The 18,381-nt window shown below is 32.3% G+C and overlaps 1 protein-coding gene across 1 annotated transcript in view; it reads right to left on the bottom strand.

The window, feature by feature from the left end:
* Nucleotides 1-257: 257 nt before the first annotated feature.
* The window catches only part of LOC102883464 (highly divergent homeobox), a gene marked incomplete at its 5' end in the record, with an annotated part of 56,204 nt that continues 38,080 nt past the window's right edge, over nt 258-18,381 (bottom strand). The window contains 4 exons of the mRNA XM_015587083.1: nt 258-426; nt 4,500-4,622; nt 10,038-10,121; nt 12,983-13,062. Of these exons, the coding sequence (XP_015442569.1) occupies nt 301-426; nt 4,500-4,622; nt 10,038-10,121; nt 12,983-13,062 (413 nt within the window). The remainder of the gene's footprint in view (nt 427-4,499; nt 4,623-10,037; nt 10,122-12,982; nt 13,063-18,381) is intronic.

Here is an 18,381-nt window from a genome sequence, read left to right as displayed (position 1 = left end):
AAAACTTTTCAGAAATTAGATGTTATGCATTTCATAGCTAAATTGCTCAAAATTAAATACAATTATCTTCTCAGAGTTCCATCAGTTTGGAAAAAAAAAAAACTCTTAAACAATGCTTTTAAATTTCATATATATATATTTTTTGCATTGTAGCCATTATATCTTGTCCATCCTTCACAGAATATGTTGGTTTCAACATGTTTTTCCAACTGAAGAATTTCAGGGCAACAGAATGAAGTTATCTTGAAATGCACACCTGTTAGGCAGCCAAGTCTGTATCATATACCTCCCCCCTACAAATCACAAACTGTCTGAGGCATTTTTCTCTGATAAAGAAGACACACTGAATGAGGTATCATCAGGCTCCGGCGAAGCATGATTGAAATCCATCTCTTCTAATTCAGGAGGTAAATCTGACAGCAGTGCCTGAGTCAGAAAAATCAATTTTTTTGAATTAGTATGTGGACAGATCTTTTCCAATTTTATGTTAATAGTTGTGATCCTCTCATGTTGATTTATTCTTACGGATTTAAAAAAAGAAGCATTTTGCTTTCAGGACCATATACAATATCTTACCTAAAAGATAAATTCTTTATATACTATTAAGGAAATAACAAAACGCTAGATCTTGAGAGTGTAGATTACATACAGTGGAACCTCAGACAAAAGGGAAATCAGGAGAGAAATGAACAACTATTCTGCACCAAGTGCTTTGAAGTGTTTAAGATAAGTGATTTCTATACTAGTTTTGAGTGTTCACTGATTATTGCTAAAGGGCTTTAAAATTATATTTCTTATTAAAATATTCTTGCCTAGCTATGCTGTCTTTTAGAGAAAAAATGCATTTTACAAAAGGTAATTTTGTACTTCAGTGGGAGAAAGAACTTAGCAATTAAGAAAGAAGCTCAGCTATTTTACTTTAAACTTTAACAACTTGAAAAGACCAAGTGATTTTTTTTTTCCTTTTCTTAGTCTATGCCTATATATCTACAGATGGCCAAGCATCCACCAAGGTGCAGCTGAACCAGTGAATCTAGCTGTGTAATGATGTATCTAGAGGGCTGCCCATTTCTCTGGTGGAGTAATTAAGATAAGCTGAGAGCCATGAAAGAAGTTTGCCATGGTGTAACTGTTTCATCTGGTTATAGAACATGCGTCCATACCAGAGAAATAAATGATTAATCAAGTTTCACGTGGCTGACAGTGTTGATGCCTACTTGATCATAAAAAAATGTGAATTAAATTACTGACTTGCTGTTCCCACTATTAAAAATAATGTAGCATGTCTGGGAAATTTTTAAACAGTATTACTTACAGTGTAGGCTTTGAGTGCAGTGGTAAACAAGGACCAAGGTAACAGAAACAAATGCAAGCTTGCCACTACTCAATTAAGGGACAGAAAGACAGAGCATGTTGGAGAACATAGGAAATTCACTGTTGAAATAAGACAATATTTACTTATTTGTTAAAAGAAGTGGCAGCTATAAATCCTATACTTTTTGTCTTATAGCAAAGAGGCAAGATTAGAAACTTTCTCCCTTTTGCCAGGCTGCATAAGGAAAGGCTAACTGATCCTGAAGGAATAGCTGTTATTTATTTCATACTGTTAAGTAGATCATGAATTTCTTGATGAAATTCAGAGTAATTTCAAAGCAGTCACCTAAAGGTACTACATGCTTTTTAAGGTGCTATGTTGTGGTAACAGGACACAATGCCATTTTCTTCTAGAACAGTTGTTTACCACTAACCAAATCCAGGTGACATTGGATGATCATAGTTTATGAGAAATACATCACTGGATTTAGTTCACTTTGTAATTATGAAGAAGCTATGTTAGAGAGGGCAAAATGTTCCAGTGAACATTCAGTGAACATGTGCTTAGAATATTGAAAAGGCAAGTGGATAAGCAGACTTAATGACATTCTAAATTATAGTGGGAAGACCTTGAAATCAAAGAAGCTTTACTATTTTTTTCTTTGTTGTTGCATTTTATGTACTTGACTGACAAAATGAATATAGCGTGAAATAGAAAAACATTAATATTTGGGGTAGTACAGGGCACTACTAATGGATAAGGTCCAATTAAAATGTTTTCTTTCCAGTATCTTACTGGATTACAATACTGACACACTGAACAAATCTTTGGAGTGTGCTAATTGCTAGAACTGCCTTTTTCTTGGATACTAATACAATTAATTTATTTACTACAGTTTCTTCATTAATCTACCTTCAGAGTCTGACCTAGTACCACTCTTCTCAAGAGATCAAAGCATTTCCTAAATATATCATCAGTCTCTATAAGGTATGAATGTCAAATTCCATAATGTTAACCATTCTTATCTTCCTTGCAAAGTGGAGAAATTGAAATTCAAGAAAAGCAAATTGATCTGGCTAGGATCACATAGTGAATTATCAGGGGAAGAGAGATCATAAGTAATGACTTAGTACAGGGCTGGTAACATTATTTTTATCTTAAAATGGCTAATGGTTTAAAAACCTTTGAGTAATATAATATTTCAGTCAGGCAATATCATATACTTTTAAAGCCTAGACTGCTTCTTTGAGGCAATATATTCTGTAGACCATTCATCTCACTCAGTTTACCCAAATCAAGATTAATAAAAAAAACACTTAAGATTTTTTTAAAATAAGAAACCAATGACACAATGGTTCTTTTTTATTGGGTAGAATAAATTTAATTCCTTCTAGAAATAAACCTGTAAGTATTTCATAGTGTTAAATGAGTAATTTAAGACATTGCCCAAATAACTTTTGTGTCTTCTGTATTTTGAGACCATATTTTGAGATCCATTATACCCAATATCAAATCAGTCATTTCTATTTGGTGCTAATTATATAGGCTATGACTTTCAGTACATTTTTTGTATAACTTTCTCTTTTTCTTAGTCAACATTTTGTCCACATCTTAGTTGATTAGCCTTTATTAGAAAAAAAGTATAAGAGAAGGAGAAAAATTAAAAGTACAGTAGTTACTTTTCTTATTTGTTAGTGGTCTTATGGAAGGAATCGATCCAGGAATAATGTGAGAATTAGAAAATAAAATGTGATGTGTGTGCTATTCTTAGATATCAAAAGACATAGACAACTGTTATTTACCTGGTCCTCTAATTCTGAATTCAAAACCATGCTATGACTTTTGAGACCAGAACCATACTCCAAGTTATTCCAATGGTTGAACCTAATTTTTTTTTTACGATTATTTAAAATTTACCATACCCTTGGGACCATATTCAAGACCACCACCTCATTCTATAAAATCTTTAGTTTAGGTTCCTAAAAAGCAAACATATTTTAATATGCCATGGAATTTGCATAAATCATATAATAAAACAATAGTCTTAAATAAAGCTGGCAAAGATAACTAAAGACTACTGTCTTGGGATGTGTGTGTGTGTGTGTGTGTGTGTGTGTGTGTGTGTGTGTGTGTGATGGGAGAGCAAAATTCATGATACTAGCTACATAATATACATGCTAGTTAAGCTTCATGAATAAATTCTTTTAGTTTAAATTTTGTAGTTGAGTACTTTGGTGAAATATATAAACATTTTTCTCTTTTTTAAAAAGGAGAATTGTGAGATGCTAAGACTCTAATCGTTTTCCCTGGAGATATCTAGGATGGTACGTGCAGTGTTGCTTGGATATAAGGGGTGAAATTTTATACTCTTGAGATTCCTTGCTGGATAAAAACCTCTGAGACTGCTTCATAGTTAATGGTTACCTGTGTGACATACTACTTATATTTAACTTTTCTGTCAAGGAATCAACATGACAATATACAACTCAGAGGCGAATTTGGAATCATTTACTATTAAATGGAACATTTATTATAATTCTTTTCAACAATTTTAATACATCATTATACAAATTTCACATAAAAATAAGAAACAAAATTTGGGAGGAATTTGTAAACAATATATTAATTTCATCTTTGGGGTAGAGGAATCAAACACTTTAGTTAAATTGAGAAAAGGAAATGATACACCGTGGTCATGAAAAATTCACAAAGTAATTCCATTATTTTTTAGTGATGAGCAACATTTCATAAAAGAGAAGGTATCTGAACATTTGTAAATTCTAGTAGGGGCTAGAAGATAACTGAAATTCAGAAGAAAGGCAACGCTTCACCTCTTTCATTCACGAAAGGCCCCCAGATATGTGTCTCTCCAGTTAATGTAGCCATCACTACAAACATTTTGAGAATTTCCTTAAAATTAATTTTTAAAAATTCCCTATTTAAGGCTAACTTGGAATTAAAGTATGTTAATCAGTTATTTTGATTTTCCATTAAAGCTTTACACAAATTTTGAATATCTATTCTCAAGAAAACTGTGCTCAAAAAGGTCATAAGTAACAAATTCTTTTTTAATGGCCAGCAGAAATGAAATATAAAAACAAACAAAAATATGTGAAAAACCCAATGCAACATGACATTTTTCAACATGATACATTACAGTTTACTAGTCTCTTCTGGCACCTACCTGCTGTTGTTCCTTATCGTCAGCTTTCATAGCTAGTATCAAGCTTCTAACAAACGTCTGAAGTTTAAAGTATTTTTGCTTTTGAATTTCTAGCTCATTTTCAATGAATCTGACTTCTTCATTCTGAAGAAGAAAACATCAAACAATATAATTATCTTATGCAAACCTAAGACTGTATATGATTGATGCACAATAAAATTCTAAAAAGGCAATTAAAAGAGAGGGACAATGAAGAAGATAAAATTTTAGCATAAAGAAATATAAAGCACAGAAGGAAGTTATTCTGCTACTCAAAGGCTGCCTTTTAAGCAAATCACCAATAGAAAAATATTTGCAAGTTCAAAAATTCAATCAAATAAATTCCAGTAAGAGAAAAATCAAGAAACAGTTCCCCTCCCCTTGGAAGACTCTTCTTATATTAAACCTAATTAGCATTTGGATTAAGATTAAGAATATAGAGAGTCCAATTAACCCCAAGTAAAGAGCACCTGCAAATGCAGAAATTCTGAATTACAATGCCAAATGCTGAGAACTAAAAATTATTTTGTACCAAAGAGATACCGAATTTATAACTAAGACTGTCTAAGTAATAATTACTAAGAGTTAGTTTGTTGAGCGTTCCCCTCTCTGCCTTTATGTAAAAGTCTATTATTCAGAAAATATCTCCAAATGTACCACTGTAAACCACTAATTTGAGATCAAGTCTCCCTTTTTTTTTGTAGACTAGGATTTGGGAGGATTTTAGTGCCAAGATTGTTGATAATTGTGTAAACTTGGGCAGGTCAACTAACTTCTCTGTCACTCTGTTTACTCATCAGTAAAATTGATATGATATTAGTAATCTTTGGTAAGTCTAGCTTTGAGAGTTAAATGCTCAAACAAGATAATAGCCATAAAGGTGCTCTGAGTAGATTTACTATTAAAACTATAGTAATCAAGAAATCTAGAAAGTGTGGTATTGGTAAAAGGGTGGACATATAGGTCAGTGAAACATAACAGAAAGTCCAGAAATATATATTTAATTGACTTTAAAAAAAAATACACTGAGTTAATTTAATGGACAAAGAAAGGATAGTCTTTTAAAGAACAATGGTTAAACAATTGTAAATCAATATTAAAAAAAAAACCCCTTATCTCACATCATATACAAAACTTAACAAGAAATGAATCATAGACCTAAATGTAAAAAGTAAAACTATAAAACTTTCATAAGAAAACGGAGGAGAAAAATCTTTGTGCCCTTGGCTTAGAAGCCAAGATTCTTCAAGAGGATGCAAAAAGCATGAAACTTAAAGACTTCATCAAAATAAAATATTAAAAAAAAAACCTCTTTGGCCTTCAAAAGATGCTGCTAAGAAAATAAAAATACAAGCTGCATATTGGGAAAAAGTATTTGTAAATATCACATATCTGATAGGGACTTATAATCAGAACACATAAAGAACTCTTACAATACAATGATAAGACCAGAAACAGAATAAAAAACAGGCAAAATATTTGAACACACACTTTATGAAAGAAGATATATGAAGGGTTAATAAACACAATAAAACACTTAATATCATTTATTATTAAGGAAATGCAAACTAAAACCACAATGAGACGCTACTACTAACATACTACAATGGCTAAAGTTAAAGAGACTGACAATAGCAAGAGCTGGTGCGAATGTGGGCCAATTAGAAGTCTCATACATTGTTAGTGGGAGTGTAAAATGACACATCCACTTTGAAGAATATTTTGGCAGTTTCTAATAAAATTAAACATACTCTTATCATCTGACTCAGCAATCCTACTCTTAAGTTTTTACCGAAGGGAAATGAAAACACATATCCTCAAAAAGACATACACGAATATTCATAGGAACTTTATAATAGTCAAAAACCAGAAACAACACAAGTGATCATCAGCAGATGAATAAACAGATTTTGGTCGTGGTTACACAACTGTATCTAGCTGTCAAAACTCATCTAACTGTATAAGAAGGTGAATTTTCTTTGTATGAAAATTATATATCAAAAACATGGTTCAAATAACTAAATAAATTATTAGCCAACCCCTGTGTCAAAGAAACATGAAAATAAGTTTTGAGTATTCTTCGAAGCTGGAGAATTGGTCTCAAACAGCAGAGCAGGAGTTTTAGTGGCATTTGTTTAAAAAGCTTCATAAAAGACATTAGAATTCATTAATTCTACGAGCATTTTTGTTGTTTCAGTTGAGAGAATACCGTTGTGTTAATCATATTCAATCTATGACATGTTTACTGCATCAACTTTTTTTAATCAGCTTAGTTTAGAACTTATTTTACCTAATAAAATTGTTTCTATTTAAGACCGTTTAATATCAAATGAATCATCTGATGATTCAAGCTAAATTCCTTGTCCAAAAGCACTCTTCAGCAATCTAAGTTAGAGCTAGACATTATAATAAAATTCAGCATGCTCTTGCCTTAATACATTTGACTAATTCTATTTTTTATATTAATTATCAGAACAATAGTATTAATAAAATGCTGACCAGGAAGTCTTTTTTCAAATAGGTGCCTATCATTATCTTAGTGTCTCCTTTGAATGCATAATCCTTTTGCGCTGCACTCGCAGTCCATTAAAAAGCATTTTAAAAACATTAATTCGCATTTGCAAAAGTCATGAAGTATGTTTTGGTATGCAGATCTCTAATTTCTCATGAGAATATTCCTCTTCAGTATTTATGCACTGTTTGAAAAACATAAACAGCTTTAAGATAATTTAATATTGCAGACATATTCTTCTTAGATCTGCTTTTTGTAGGCCTAGTAAACACTTTATAGATTATAGGCAGTAATTTATGTATACTTTAGAGATTTTCCTAAATAGAATGTTTGTGAGAGGAACTAGTAAGTTAACTGAATTTCAGAAGACAAGATCTAGCTCATTATTCTTGTTAAAATTATCCCTACATTCCCAGTAAGCTTTGCCAATTATCCAAAATGATTGCAGGGAACATTCAAGGCTTCATGTGGATAGGAGCTTTGATCCCTAAGTAGGCTATTAATGATTGCCAAGCCTGAGGCATTATTTTATGACATAGTTACTTATGCCTCAGGGACTGAACTCATCAACTTGTCTCATAAGCATTTTGGGTTAGTTAGAACTCCTAGTAATATGGATTTCTAGTAATATATCTCAGTCAGAAACTCCAAACTGAGCATTGATGGTTGCACAATAACAATTAGCAAATATATATCAGAAACATTCTTCTATTTTGCTACAGTGAATCCCAAGAGTAATGGGAGATTGTTTAATTTCGTGTGGGAAAAAAGTTATAATGACCCAGCTTCTTGTCTTAACTGATTTTATATAAATGAATACTTGCCTAATAATATTAAATGTACTTCCAATTATACTTTATTCACTCACTCAGGAACTAGTCACTTGACACCTTTGTGCTAGGAACAGATAATACATAGATAAATAAGTCTCTTCCTTAGAGAATGTTATGATGAATATACTTAGAAACTAACAAAATGATTTTGATCCCAAAACAAGGAATACTAACATGCATATGCAAATAGAGTACACCAATGTTCTCTGAAGAAAGATTAAATTTCCAAGCTGATAAGTCTGTTTTAAATCAACGTCCTGAAATCAGCAATGAGAACTGCTATATGAAGTTTCACTTACCCTTAGTTTAGAATTAAGGTAACAAAACTCAGAGTAGGTGAACTGAAATATTTTTAATAATGATTATAAAAATATATTTTTTTCTATATAGGTGCTGATTTTTGAAAGTTAAGGAAGTTTATATAGGATACTGATGTATTATAAAAGACATCCTTAATAAGGTGGTGAAAGATCCCTTGTTCCCACAGCTTTTACCACAGTATAAAACAGTATATCGTTAAATATCCTTTAGAATTCAATGAAAATGTTACTTGACAATTCTGGGCTGGACAATCTGCTGTGCTCTGGTCTTCAGCTTCAAATTCTTCTCAAGTAGGTTGGAACACCAGAGCAGAAAGGTCCTAGAAAGAATCCTCAGAGTTCTGGGCCCAACCATATCTGAACTGATTGAGAGTGCTAAGTGGAGCACACTTAACAGCTGTGCAATCTAGTCCTCTCGTCTATAGTTTCCATAGCCTGTGCCAATTGGTGGCTTGCAGAGCCATTTTAATTCTGAACTGGGCATTTAGAAATATTATATGATCATGTAAGAGAGATTAGAATGATTTCTTATACTTCAGAACTAACAAATTTATAATTTTATTAGTTGGAAATACAGTTTAAATATAGAATTTTACTGTGCTCTTGATCACTTAGAAAATAAATTTCAAAAGATAATTTTCTCCTGTGTTTACAATGACCAATATTTTAAAGTCTTACATGTTATGAACATTTGGAAAATAGAATCTCTTGAATGACATAACTTTCAATTATAGTAAAATTGAAAAGAATGAGAAAATGACAGCTGTTGTCTTTTCTGATTAAATGTTATTTTCCATTAATATCTAAGTATTAGTCTCTGCTTTGAACTCTTATGATATTCTAAGAAAGAATGATTGTATGGAAAGATTGTATGGCCAAAATTTCAGAAGATCCTAAAGTCGCCTTGTGAGATAGGATACTGATGAACAAGGGGAAAGCAATTACACATGTATGCAGAAAACATATTAACATATATACTGATAGCTTATATGGCATTTCAAAGTAAGCCTTTCAAGTTTAATAACAAGTACCATTAAGAAAAGTACATTCTATTCATACTGATTTTGTATTTGATTTAAGGAATGTTTTTAAACTTCTAAAACAGATATAGTATTATATTTTTAAAAAATGGTCTTCAAAATACTGTTTGGTTTCACTTATGGGTGGAATCTAAAAAAAAAAAAAAAAAAAAACCAACGAACAAACAAAACAAAACCAAAACAGACTCATAGAAACAGAGACCAAAGAGATGGTTACCAGAAAGGAGATGAAAAGGGAAAGGGAGTATAGTCAATAATATTGCGATAAGTTTACACAGTGACAATTGATTACTAGAATTAGTGAAGTGATCACATTGTAAGGTATAAAAATGTTGAATCACTATATTGTACACCTGAAACTAATATAACCAATATAAGATTGTATACCAACTATACTTCAATTAAAAAAAAAAAAGACAAAAGAGTGGTCTTCAGAAGTTGCAATTTGAGATAAAATTAGCAAAGAAAAAAATCTGGACTTTTTTTCCCTTTACCACCATTTAAAAGTGAACATTGACTTTAAAAAAGCATTGTCATAAATTTCACATTAACCACCACTATGCACTACCTTACCTTTTCATATACCATCAATATCTACTCACACTTAGCAAACACTATGCTTACAACTGTAACCACTAAATCAGCCAGCGTTAATTAAAGTGCTGAAGGATATCCAAGTTGTCTTAGGGAGTCACATGTGGAATCCCAGGATGTTTATCAAATGGGAGTGAAATAAACTAGTACATAAGTATTGTAAAAGGCCACCTCATTTAACACCTTCTCTTAATGAATTCAAAATCTGAAATTACTTTTACCTTATAATCCAAGAGAGAATTCACTTGTTCTACTTCCAAATTACTTATCATGTCACTTTCTTCATCGTCAATAATTTCTATTTTCTGTAACACAGGTGAAGTTTTTATAAATATATACCTGATCATCATCACTATACTCAACAATGTATAGGGCACATACATTCAATGCTTAGTTTAAGTGATGGCATTATTTAGTCTAGTTATTGGGAATAAACTCTGATAACCCACTGGATCCTCAATATTACACCTACTGTGTGTCTGAGCCACTTCCTTCTACCTTTAATTGATGAATGCTTAGTAAATACAAAATTACTGCAATACTATTTAAAATAGGAAATAAAAAAAAATCCTTTCGCAATATCCCTGAAAAAAAAAATAGCATTCAAATTCTGCTTAAATAGCACCCTCCAATGACAGGAAAATCGCTTCCTGTAAGAGTATGTTTGTAATGGTAATTATACCTAATTGTTCGTAAGGGCTTTCTTTTTAAGTACCCATACACCTCTTTGCAACATGTAATGTAAAATGTCAACATATGACATGTATTTCAAAGTCAAATACAATTTTAAAACATATTCACTTATTTACTTATTTACTGCACTCCATTAGCTAGACAATTGAAAGCAGACTTGCAGGATGTAATGATCAAAATAGCATAGTGACTTGTTTCCATCATTAGACAGTAGGAAGGAAAAGAGAGAGACTTAAACAGCAAAAAGTTTTAGAGTTAAGGTACAGCATTGTTTGTACAGTATCTTGCACACAGTAGGTACTAATTAAGTATTTGTCAAAAGAAAAAACAAAACAGCTTAACATTGATGAAAAGAATGACCAATAAGCTTCAACCATGAGGTCAAGGCAAGTTATCTAATCATGGAAAGTTTTTTTTTTTTTTTTTAATAAAATCAAAAGCAAATTAAGTACTAAATTTTTCTGTTGCATATGAAAAACCCAGTCAAGAAAAAGCACTTTTACATATTTAAATCCTGCAAACCCAAAAGAAAATTTTAAAAAGAGAAAAGTTAAGCTATAATCACTAAGCAGTTTTTTAAGAATGAGCACATTAAAGCACATTAATAGCAACATGTCATAGGCAGAATTTGAAATCAAGCTTCCTACCCAGCAATATTAAAAATTGCAAAAAAAAATTTAGAATGATCATATTTTATATATTGCTTATGAGAATATAATACCATAACAGGATTCGTGACCTGCAGGCTTCTGAGTCAAGAGGACAGCTGCAATGAAGTTGCTTTCTACAGCTGCCTGGAGATGAATCGAATGTTTTGTTTTCTATTATAATGACTATATAAACTTAGGGCTTAATCTGGCTCTCACCAGAACTTAGATTTGATGCTTTTTAAATTTTATTCTTTAGATTCTCTATATATTTGGATTGGTTCCAGGAAAAAAGGAGTTAAGTTATCCAGGGACAACGGTACCAAAGGCCAATGTATAGATTTGTGCATATAAATAGGTCTTATATGTCTTTGTGATTTGTTATCCATGAATAACTGGGGGCACTCAAAAGCTACAGGCAGAGAAGATCAACCTTTGAAATTTTGGAGATTTGTATCTGAAAATCAATTGTTCTTGAAAAATTAAGTACCTAAGTGACTGTCAGTCATCCTACACCATGACTTCATTCATTATCTTCAAATGTTTACTGGAGGAGAGAGCCAGTGCAGAGAAATTCAGGCTAAAGAAAAATGAATGTGTCCTTAGGGAAAAAGAGTTTCCAATTTTTAAATAATTGTATATAATTTGTATAGTGTAATTCAAATCTAGAGCAGAGAAGATTATTACTTGGTGGGATTTAAGAATATTAGTACAATTAATAATTGTGGAAAACAATTATCTATATAATGAAAACATGACTTTGCCCCAAAATAAAAGCTTGTTTTTCTGTGCACCCATTGAATTTAGTGTTAGAAAGGTCAAACATTAACTTAGAACAGGACTAAAGTTAATAAAATGCAATCTTAAACTATATCCTATAGGTGGAAAACACTGTTATATATTGTTAATGTTTAACAAAAAATTAACAAAAACTGTTATTTCATGTGCTCAACTTTTATTAAGGAGATGTAGTAGGATTATAGTGTTAGATAAATGTTTGTAATGAAAGCTAAGGTAAATCTTGAAGTTACAGACATTTTGTAACCGAAAAATCCATTGTAGATACCATTTTTTAAAGGTTGCAATCAAGCACAAAACACTTATTCAAAAGCAAAAACAACAGTACAATGACATTTGCCTTTGTCTGACTTTAATATCATTTTGATTTTTGTATTATTTGATAGAGTCAGAATATAAACAGATGCTGCTAAAATAGCTACTAAGAGGTCATCTTTATGTACTGATAATGTTTATATTTTTACAAAACCCAGTTTAATCCACACATAGCCTGTCTCTGCCTGCTATGCAATTGTTTAATACTGTCTTTCCCTCATTACTGCAATTTTTAATATAATAGAGTTCAATTTAGCTAAGAAAAGAAAAGATACCAAACATAGTACATTAGATAAATATGGTCTGAACGTAGACCTTGGAATCATGTATCCCTGAATATAAGTCCCAGAATTAACAAAGGCTTCCTTCATAATCTCAGGATAAACTCTGTTTTAATTCTGCCATCTGTCAAATGAAAAGAAATTTGCTCTTTGCTAAATGTGTTGAAGAAAAATAACTTGTTATGTATAAAATGTCATATGTGTAGTAACCATTAGGTTTTTATAGATGCAAACCTCCTAAATTAAAAAAAAATGAGGTTCAAATGACAGTGCATTAAATTTCATTTAGTAAATCTCAAAGATACATAATTTCATTGGTAACAGATCTGTTTTCATTTGCAAAGTAGAGCAAGACAATGCTAATTGTCACCAACTGGAAACATAACCTTGAAATCTATCATGTAATGAGCAAGTCTTTCAAAATGTACATACCACATTATCCGTAGCTATTGCATGGTGGTCCTCCTCCTTATGAGCTCCTGCCTCATTTGGAACCACTTCATTGGACTCTTCTATAGAAAAGAAAAAAAAAAAAAGACCATGATTTCATTGTTTATTTTTCAAAACTTTATTGAGAATGCTTTCTTCAAGATCACTTAAATGATTTTTCTATTGTAAAATTTACATTCACTTGTAGCAATTACAAGAGAATTTGAATTTTGTGCATTTAGGTTTGTTCATTACTGAGAATGATGGTACAGTTAGGTGAGATTTTCTGTTACGGTACCCAAACTCACCATTTGGTCCTCTTTAATCTTTGAGGGTTTCAATAAAAATTGTTCACTAAAAAAAAAAGACACAAATGGCAAATTCACTTCATAAATACTTTGATGATAAAAATGTGTTTTAGGGAAATAAGTGTGGATAGGTACAAGTATGAGGATGGTCACCATTGTGTTGTTTATAATAGAAAAATGGAAGTTACCTATATGCTTAACAATGGAGGATTGAAGAAATCATTTCAGACCTATCTCTATAATAAATGCTATGAAACTACTAAAAATGAAGTAGAATAATAGTTGATAATAAAGAAAATATTCATGATATATTGGAAAGTGAAAAAATGAGGTTCAGTGAAAAAACCTACTATATCGGTACACGGTGATCCTAATTTTGTAAACAAAAGTGTACATATAGAGAAAAAGAAGACTGACTATTTACACCAAAACATTGCCATTATTTTTTCTAGATAGAATTCCAGACAATATTTATTTTTCTTCTTTTTGTTTAATTTTATTTATTTTGCTAATTCTTATTTTCTTCTATTTGCTCTTTTATATTTAAAATATATTTTTAAAATAAACATGCACTGCTCATTGTAATAAGAGAAAAGTGATAACAGTAATTTTTAAATACATAGTACAAAGCTATAAATATAGTACATTTCCAATTTTGTGAAAAGACGTGTTTTTGAATGTACGCAAACACGCAAACACCTGTATATATGCAAAGAGAAACAATGGCAAAAATATTTCTTCACCCCATTTTAAGAATGGTTATCACTGAGGGGTAGGATTATTTCCAAAATTTTTATTGTATTTCCCAGTATTTTATATAATGAACATGTATTTCTTTTATGATCAAAATTCAATATTCTAAAAATGAGAAAAAAAAGAAAAAACAAGAAAAAAAATTTAATTCAGAGAAACCAGTCTACTAAGCTCTGTGCTGAGCGAAGGGAAATAGCTAGTTCACATGTAGGGTATCTACAAGATAATTCCCTGTTTTAAATTACCCCTACCTCTATTCTTAGAAAAGCAGGACAACAATGTTTCTCTCTGTTCATTCTGCATAGCCATGTTATGGAGATTATTTGCATAAATAACAGTAGAAGTTTTTAACCCCTTGGCAACCAACATTTTATTTCACCATAGAAAGCGGAACAAAAATATTTATCAGCCCTCTTAAGATTTTTCCAAGTCCATTCCTTTCCATGGAAAGACATATAGGTGCACCTTGTATGAACATGGGGGATGATCAAAAGGAAAACAGGGCTGATCCAGGAACTCACATATGAGTACATAAGAATTAGAAGTTAAGATATTCAGGGAAATGTTACCAGAGTTTTAATGCAAAGTTCACTATAAATTCAGTTTATTTTTTTTAGTAAAAGAATGGTTCCTAGACAGAAGAAACTATTATCTATTTGTTCTTTAGACATTTAAAATCACAAGCTTTTAAAAACCTATCTAATCAGCAATTAAATTAAATGAAGGGAGGGGAAACTATTATTAGGTGTAGTTTCAGAGGTGATATTAGTACTGGTACTCTCAGAATAAGGGTTATATTGCTTATCAACAAGATTATTACTGGTATCATTCTTTCTGGGCTTGCCTTATATTTCCATTCTCCCTTGCTTTGTATACAGTTCTGCTTTACTAGCAACATATTCAAGCATGGTTAATTATTTTTTATAAGATATAAATTTAAAAAATCAAGGATTTCTAAAATAAAAAGGTGTAAAATGATATAGCTAAATAAGGCATGTTTTCTTTTGCTTACAGATAGCTTCCACATTAGTGAAAATTTGAAAGCTAACACGCTGTCAATGTGTCTGGTTATTCTTCAAGACAAGCAGCTCTGCTAATTGGAAAACAAGCAAATAGGTGGACTTATTAATCAGTGAAAATTCTAGAGGTCATTCTATGTGGTGGCTATAGGCTCACACTAAGTAATTGTACATAAATTTATATTTCATGTGCACACCCACAAAGTCAATATGGCTGAGAAGAGGTTTTGTTATAATTTAACATTATAGATGTTAATTGTTCCTATACTTTAAACAATTTGCTTCCCAGAGTAGTAAAAATCTTTAAAACTGCTCAAACATAAATATATTTTGGTAGACACAGAACTTGAAATTAAGGAACTGAGTCATCTATTACCTTTGCTAGAGTTTGCAGTTAGGTGTAGGGTAAAGCCAAGTTATTTTTCTTTATTTTTAAATCAGTGCTGACCACATTTCTTTTCTCTTAAATTCCACACGGGGAAAGAAAAAGGAAATGGGAGAAGTGAAGGTGGGAAGTAGAAAGTGGGAGTTAGAGGTAAGTCAGAAGTTCTGTATCAGGGAAATACTGACTCTCTCAAAAGCAAAAGAATGGAATTGAAATGGCTGAAAGACCAACAGCACTTTTGGGTGACTGGTTAAACCTATTTTTTACTTTGTTTTAAAAAAAATCCTTGTTTTTGCTTGCAGACTTTTTATAGAAACTTTTAATGTTATTTTTAATTGGTTTTAACATGTAAAATGCAAGCCTTGATTTAAAGACATTTCTTTTTTTCTTCTTAGACATTTAGAAGACTAACACTGTTGAATCAACAACTATATTATAACAGACAGCAAATTTCGAGTTAGTTTTTTCAAACAATATGGGCAGCTACTCTGATTATTCTGTCTATCTCTAAGATGTAGTCAATGGAACTGTCAAAGCAAACATACATTTAACTACATTTTCATAACTGGAAAAGAATATTTTTAGTACATTTTAAAGGTATGATATTAATCTAGGCGAGAAGATACAATTCACTTAATCATCACAAAAGGATCACACAGTTAAATTGCTCAGATTACTATCCCCGATCAGCAAAATAAAGGAGCAAATAAGACAGAACTAGTAGAAAACAGTAAAAAAAAAAAAAAGCTCTTTTCTTTTATGTTTTCTTGGTATAATTTCTGATGAGAATGAAAAGGTTACCATGAAGCTGTGAAAAATAAGCCACAGAGAGGAATTCTAGGCAATCTCGCTTCCTATCAAGTGTTTTTTGATTCATGCATTAAGTTCTCTCCCATTCCTCATTAGGTCTTAATTACTATGCCAGCTGTCTAGAAAACACACTGTTAAATGGCAAAGATACCAGTGTAGGAGTAGTGGTCCATTAGCAAACTTAAGATTAACTAACTTTCTTTTCCACGAATTACTTATTTTTTAAAATCCACTTTTAGGTGGGGAAGTGGAAGTTGGAGAATAAAACTCTCCCTAGGAATTTAATCCTTTTATCAGAATATTTCCTCACAGCTCTCCCATTCACCCACAAAAACACACAAATCCTTACTTCCCCACTATCCCTTAAATAGCTGCCAATCATCATTCTCTAAAGAGCTATTCATGAATCACTGAAAATATTTAAGTATTCCCAGGCACATGCAATTTAGTAAAGACTAATATTATACAGAAACGGATTCATGGACCAATTAGATTAGAAAATGGTGTAGTAGCTTTTCCTTTTTTCCTGCTTCACAATTTAGTGTACACTAAATTCTCTGTTATTATCTTCATTAATATTAATAACAAATGTTGGAAAAGAGAGAGAGAATACATGGTTCTCTCAATACTAACAGCTTTTATAGTCCTTTCATTACACAATCAACTGCAATTGGGTTGCCTCCCTCACTCAAGCGATTGCTTTTACAAAGAACCCCTTAAACTCCCAATTCAACGGCTTCTCAAACTCATTTTTAAATTTTTATTTTATTTTCCCACTTTATTGATGTATAATTGGCAGACAAAAACTGCACGTAATTAATATATACAATTTGGTGAGTTTAGACATATGTATATACTCCTGTTACTATCACCACAATCCAGGTAATAAACATATCCATCACATCCAAAAGATTCCTTGTGTCCTTGATTTAGTGTTAAGAACGCTTAACATGATTTACCCTCTTAACAAGTTTTTCTGTGTACAATCCCTTATTGCTAACTATAGGCTGTACGTTACTCAGCAGATCTCTGGAACTTACTCCACTTATACAACTGTACTTTATTCGTTTTGAACAACAACTCCCCATATCCTGCCCCCCACCCCATTCTCTGGTACCACAATTCTATTGTCCACTTATATACCTTTGACCATTTTAGATGTTTCATATGAGAGGAATTTTTACTCAACTTCTATGAGACCATTGAGAAAATGACACCACTTCCTTCTGAAAACTGGTGTAGTATCTCAAGTACATCACAAGGGTCTGAGGGTCTGAGGATGACAGGGACTGGCATTGCTGCAATGTGAGACTTTTAGAAGAAGCTGCAGATTCAGTACTGGCATGAAAATTGACTCTGCATTGGCCAGGTGAAATTTGTTTGCATTATCCCAGTGACTCCCTGGTCCCTCACCCTACCCAACTTGCATACCACTCAAAGGCTCTTCCAGCTGCAGAGTCACATGCATAGCTGGTAGGTAGCCCCAGGCCTTGAGGTATACTGGTCCTTTTGTTAAGCTTCTCCAGACCCAGTACTAGGGGTAACCAACTTCAGCTCGCAGTGTGTTTCTCCCACTAGCCTCCATATCCAGCATAGACAGCAACCATCCATGAATCACTTAGTAGCTCCTACCAGGAAGCCCTGAACAATCAAAGGCAGCAGCTGACCTTGGCCTACATGGGAGCCCCTTTCAAGGCTGGCATCAGATCACAATAGAGCACCATTTGACTAGCCCCATAAGCAGCACACACAAAGGGTGGTCACAACAGTTACATGAGACTGCTACATAACATCTCATACCCTGTGGGTGTGGCCAATTCCCAAAGCCAGTCAGCCAGAGAGTCACTTCCATCCACTGATGTGCTAACAGCAATTAAGGCTTAGCTACAGCAGGAGAACACACACAAACATACAAGGAACAAAACAAGAGCCTCTAGATGCAGGTGATCAGGGAAACTGAGCTACTGGGCCACATAGGACACCTACTACATAAGGCCACCTGGCTAAGCCTGGGAGATGTAATAAATCTTCCTAATACATAGAAACAAACACAGAAAAGTAACAAAAATGAGAAAACAATGAAACATGCCACACACACTCACACACACACACACACACACACCAAAA

The sequence above is a fragment of the Pteropus alecto genome, unplaced genomic scaffold (assembly GCF_000325575.1).
Source record: "Pteropus alecto unplaced genomic scaffold, ASM32557v1 scaffold273, whole genome shotgun sequence".
NCBI classification, from domain to species: domain Eukaryota; kingdom Metazoa; phylum Chordata; class Mammalia; order Chiroptera; family Pteropodidae; genus Pteropus; species Pteropus alecto.
Note: the sequence above shows the minus strand (reverse complement) of the source record. Positions and strands in the feature narration are given on the sequence as shown.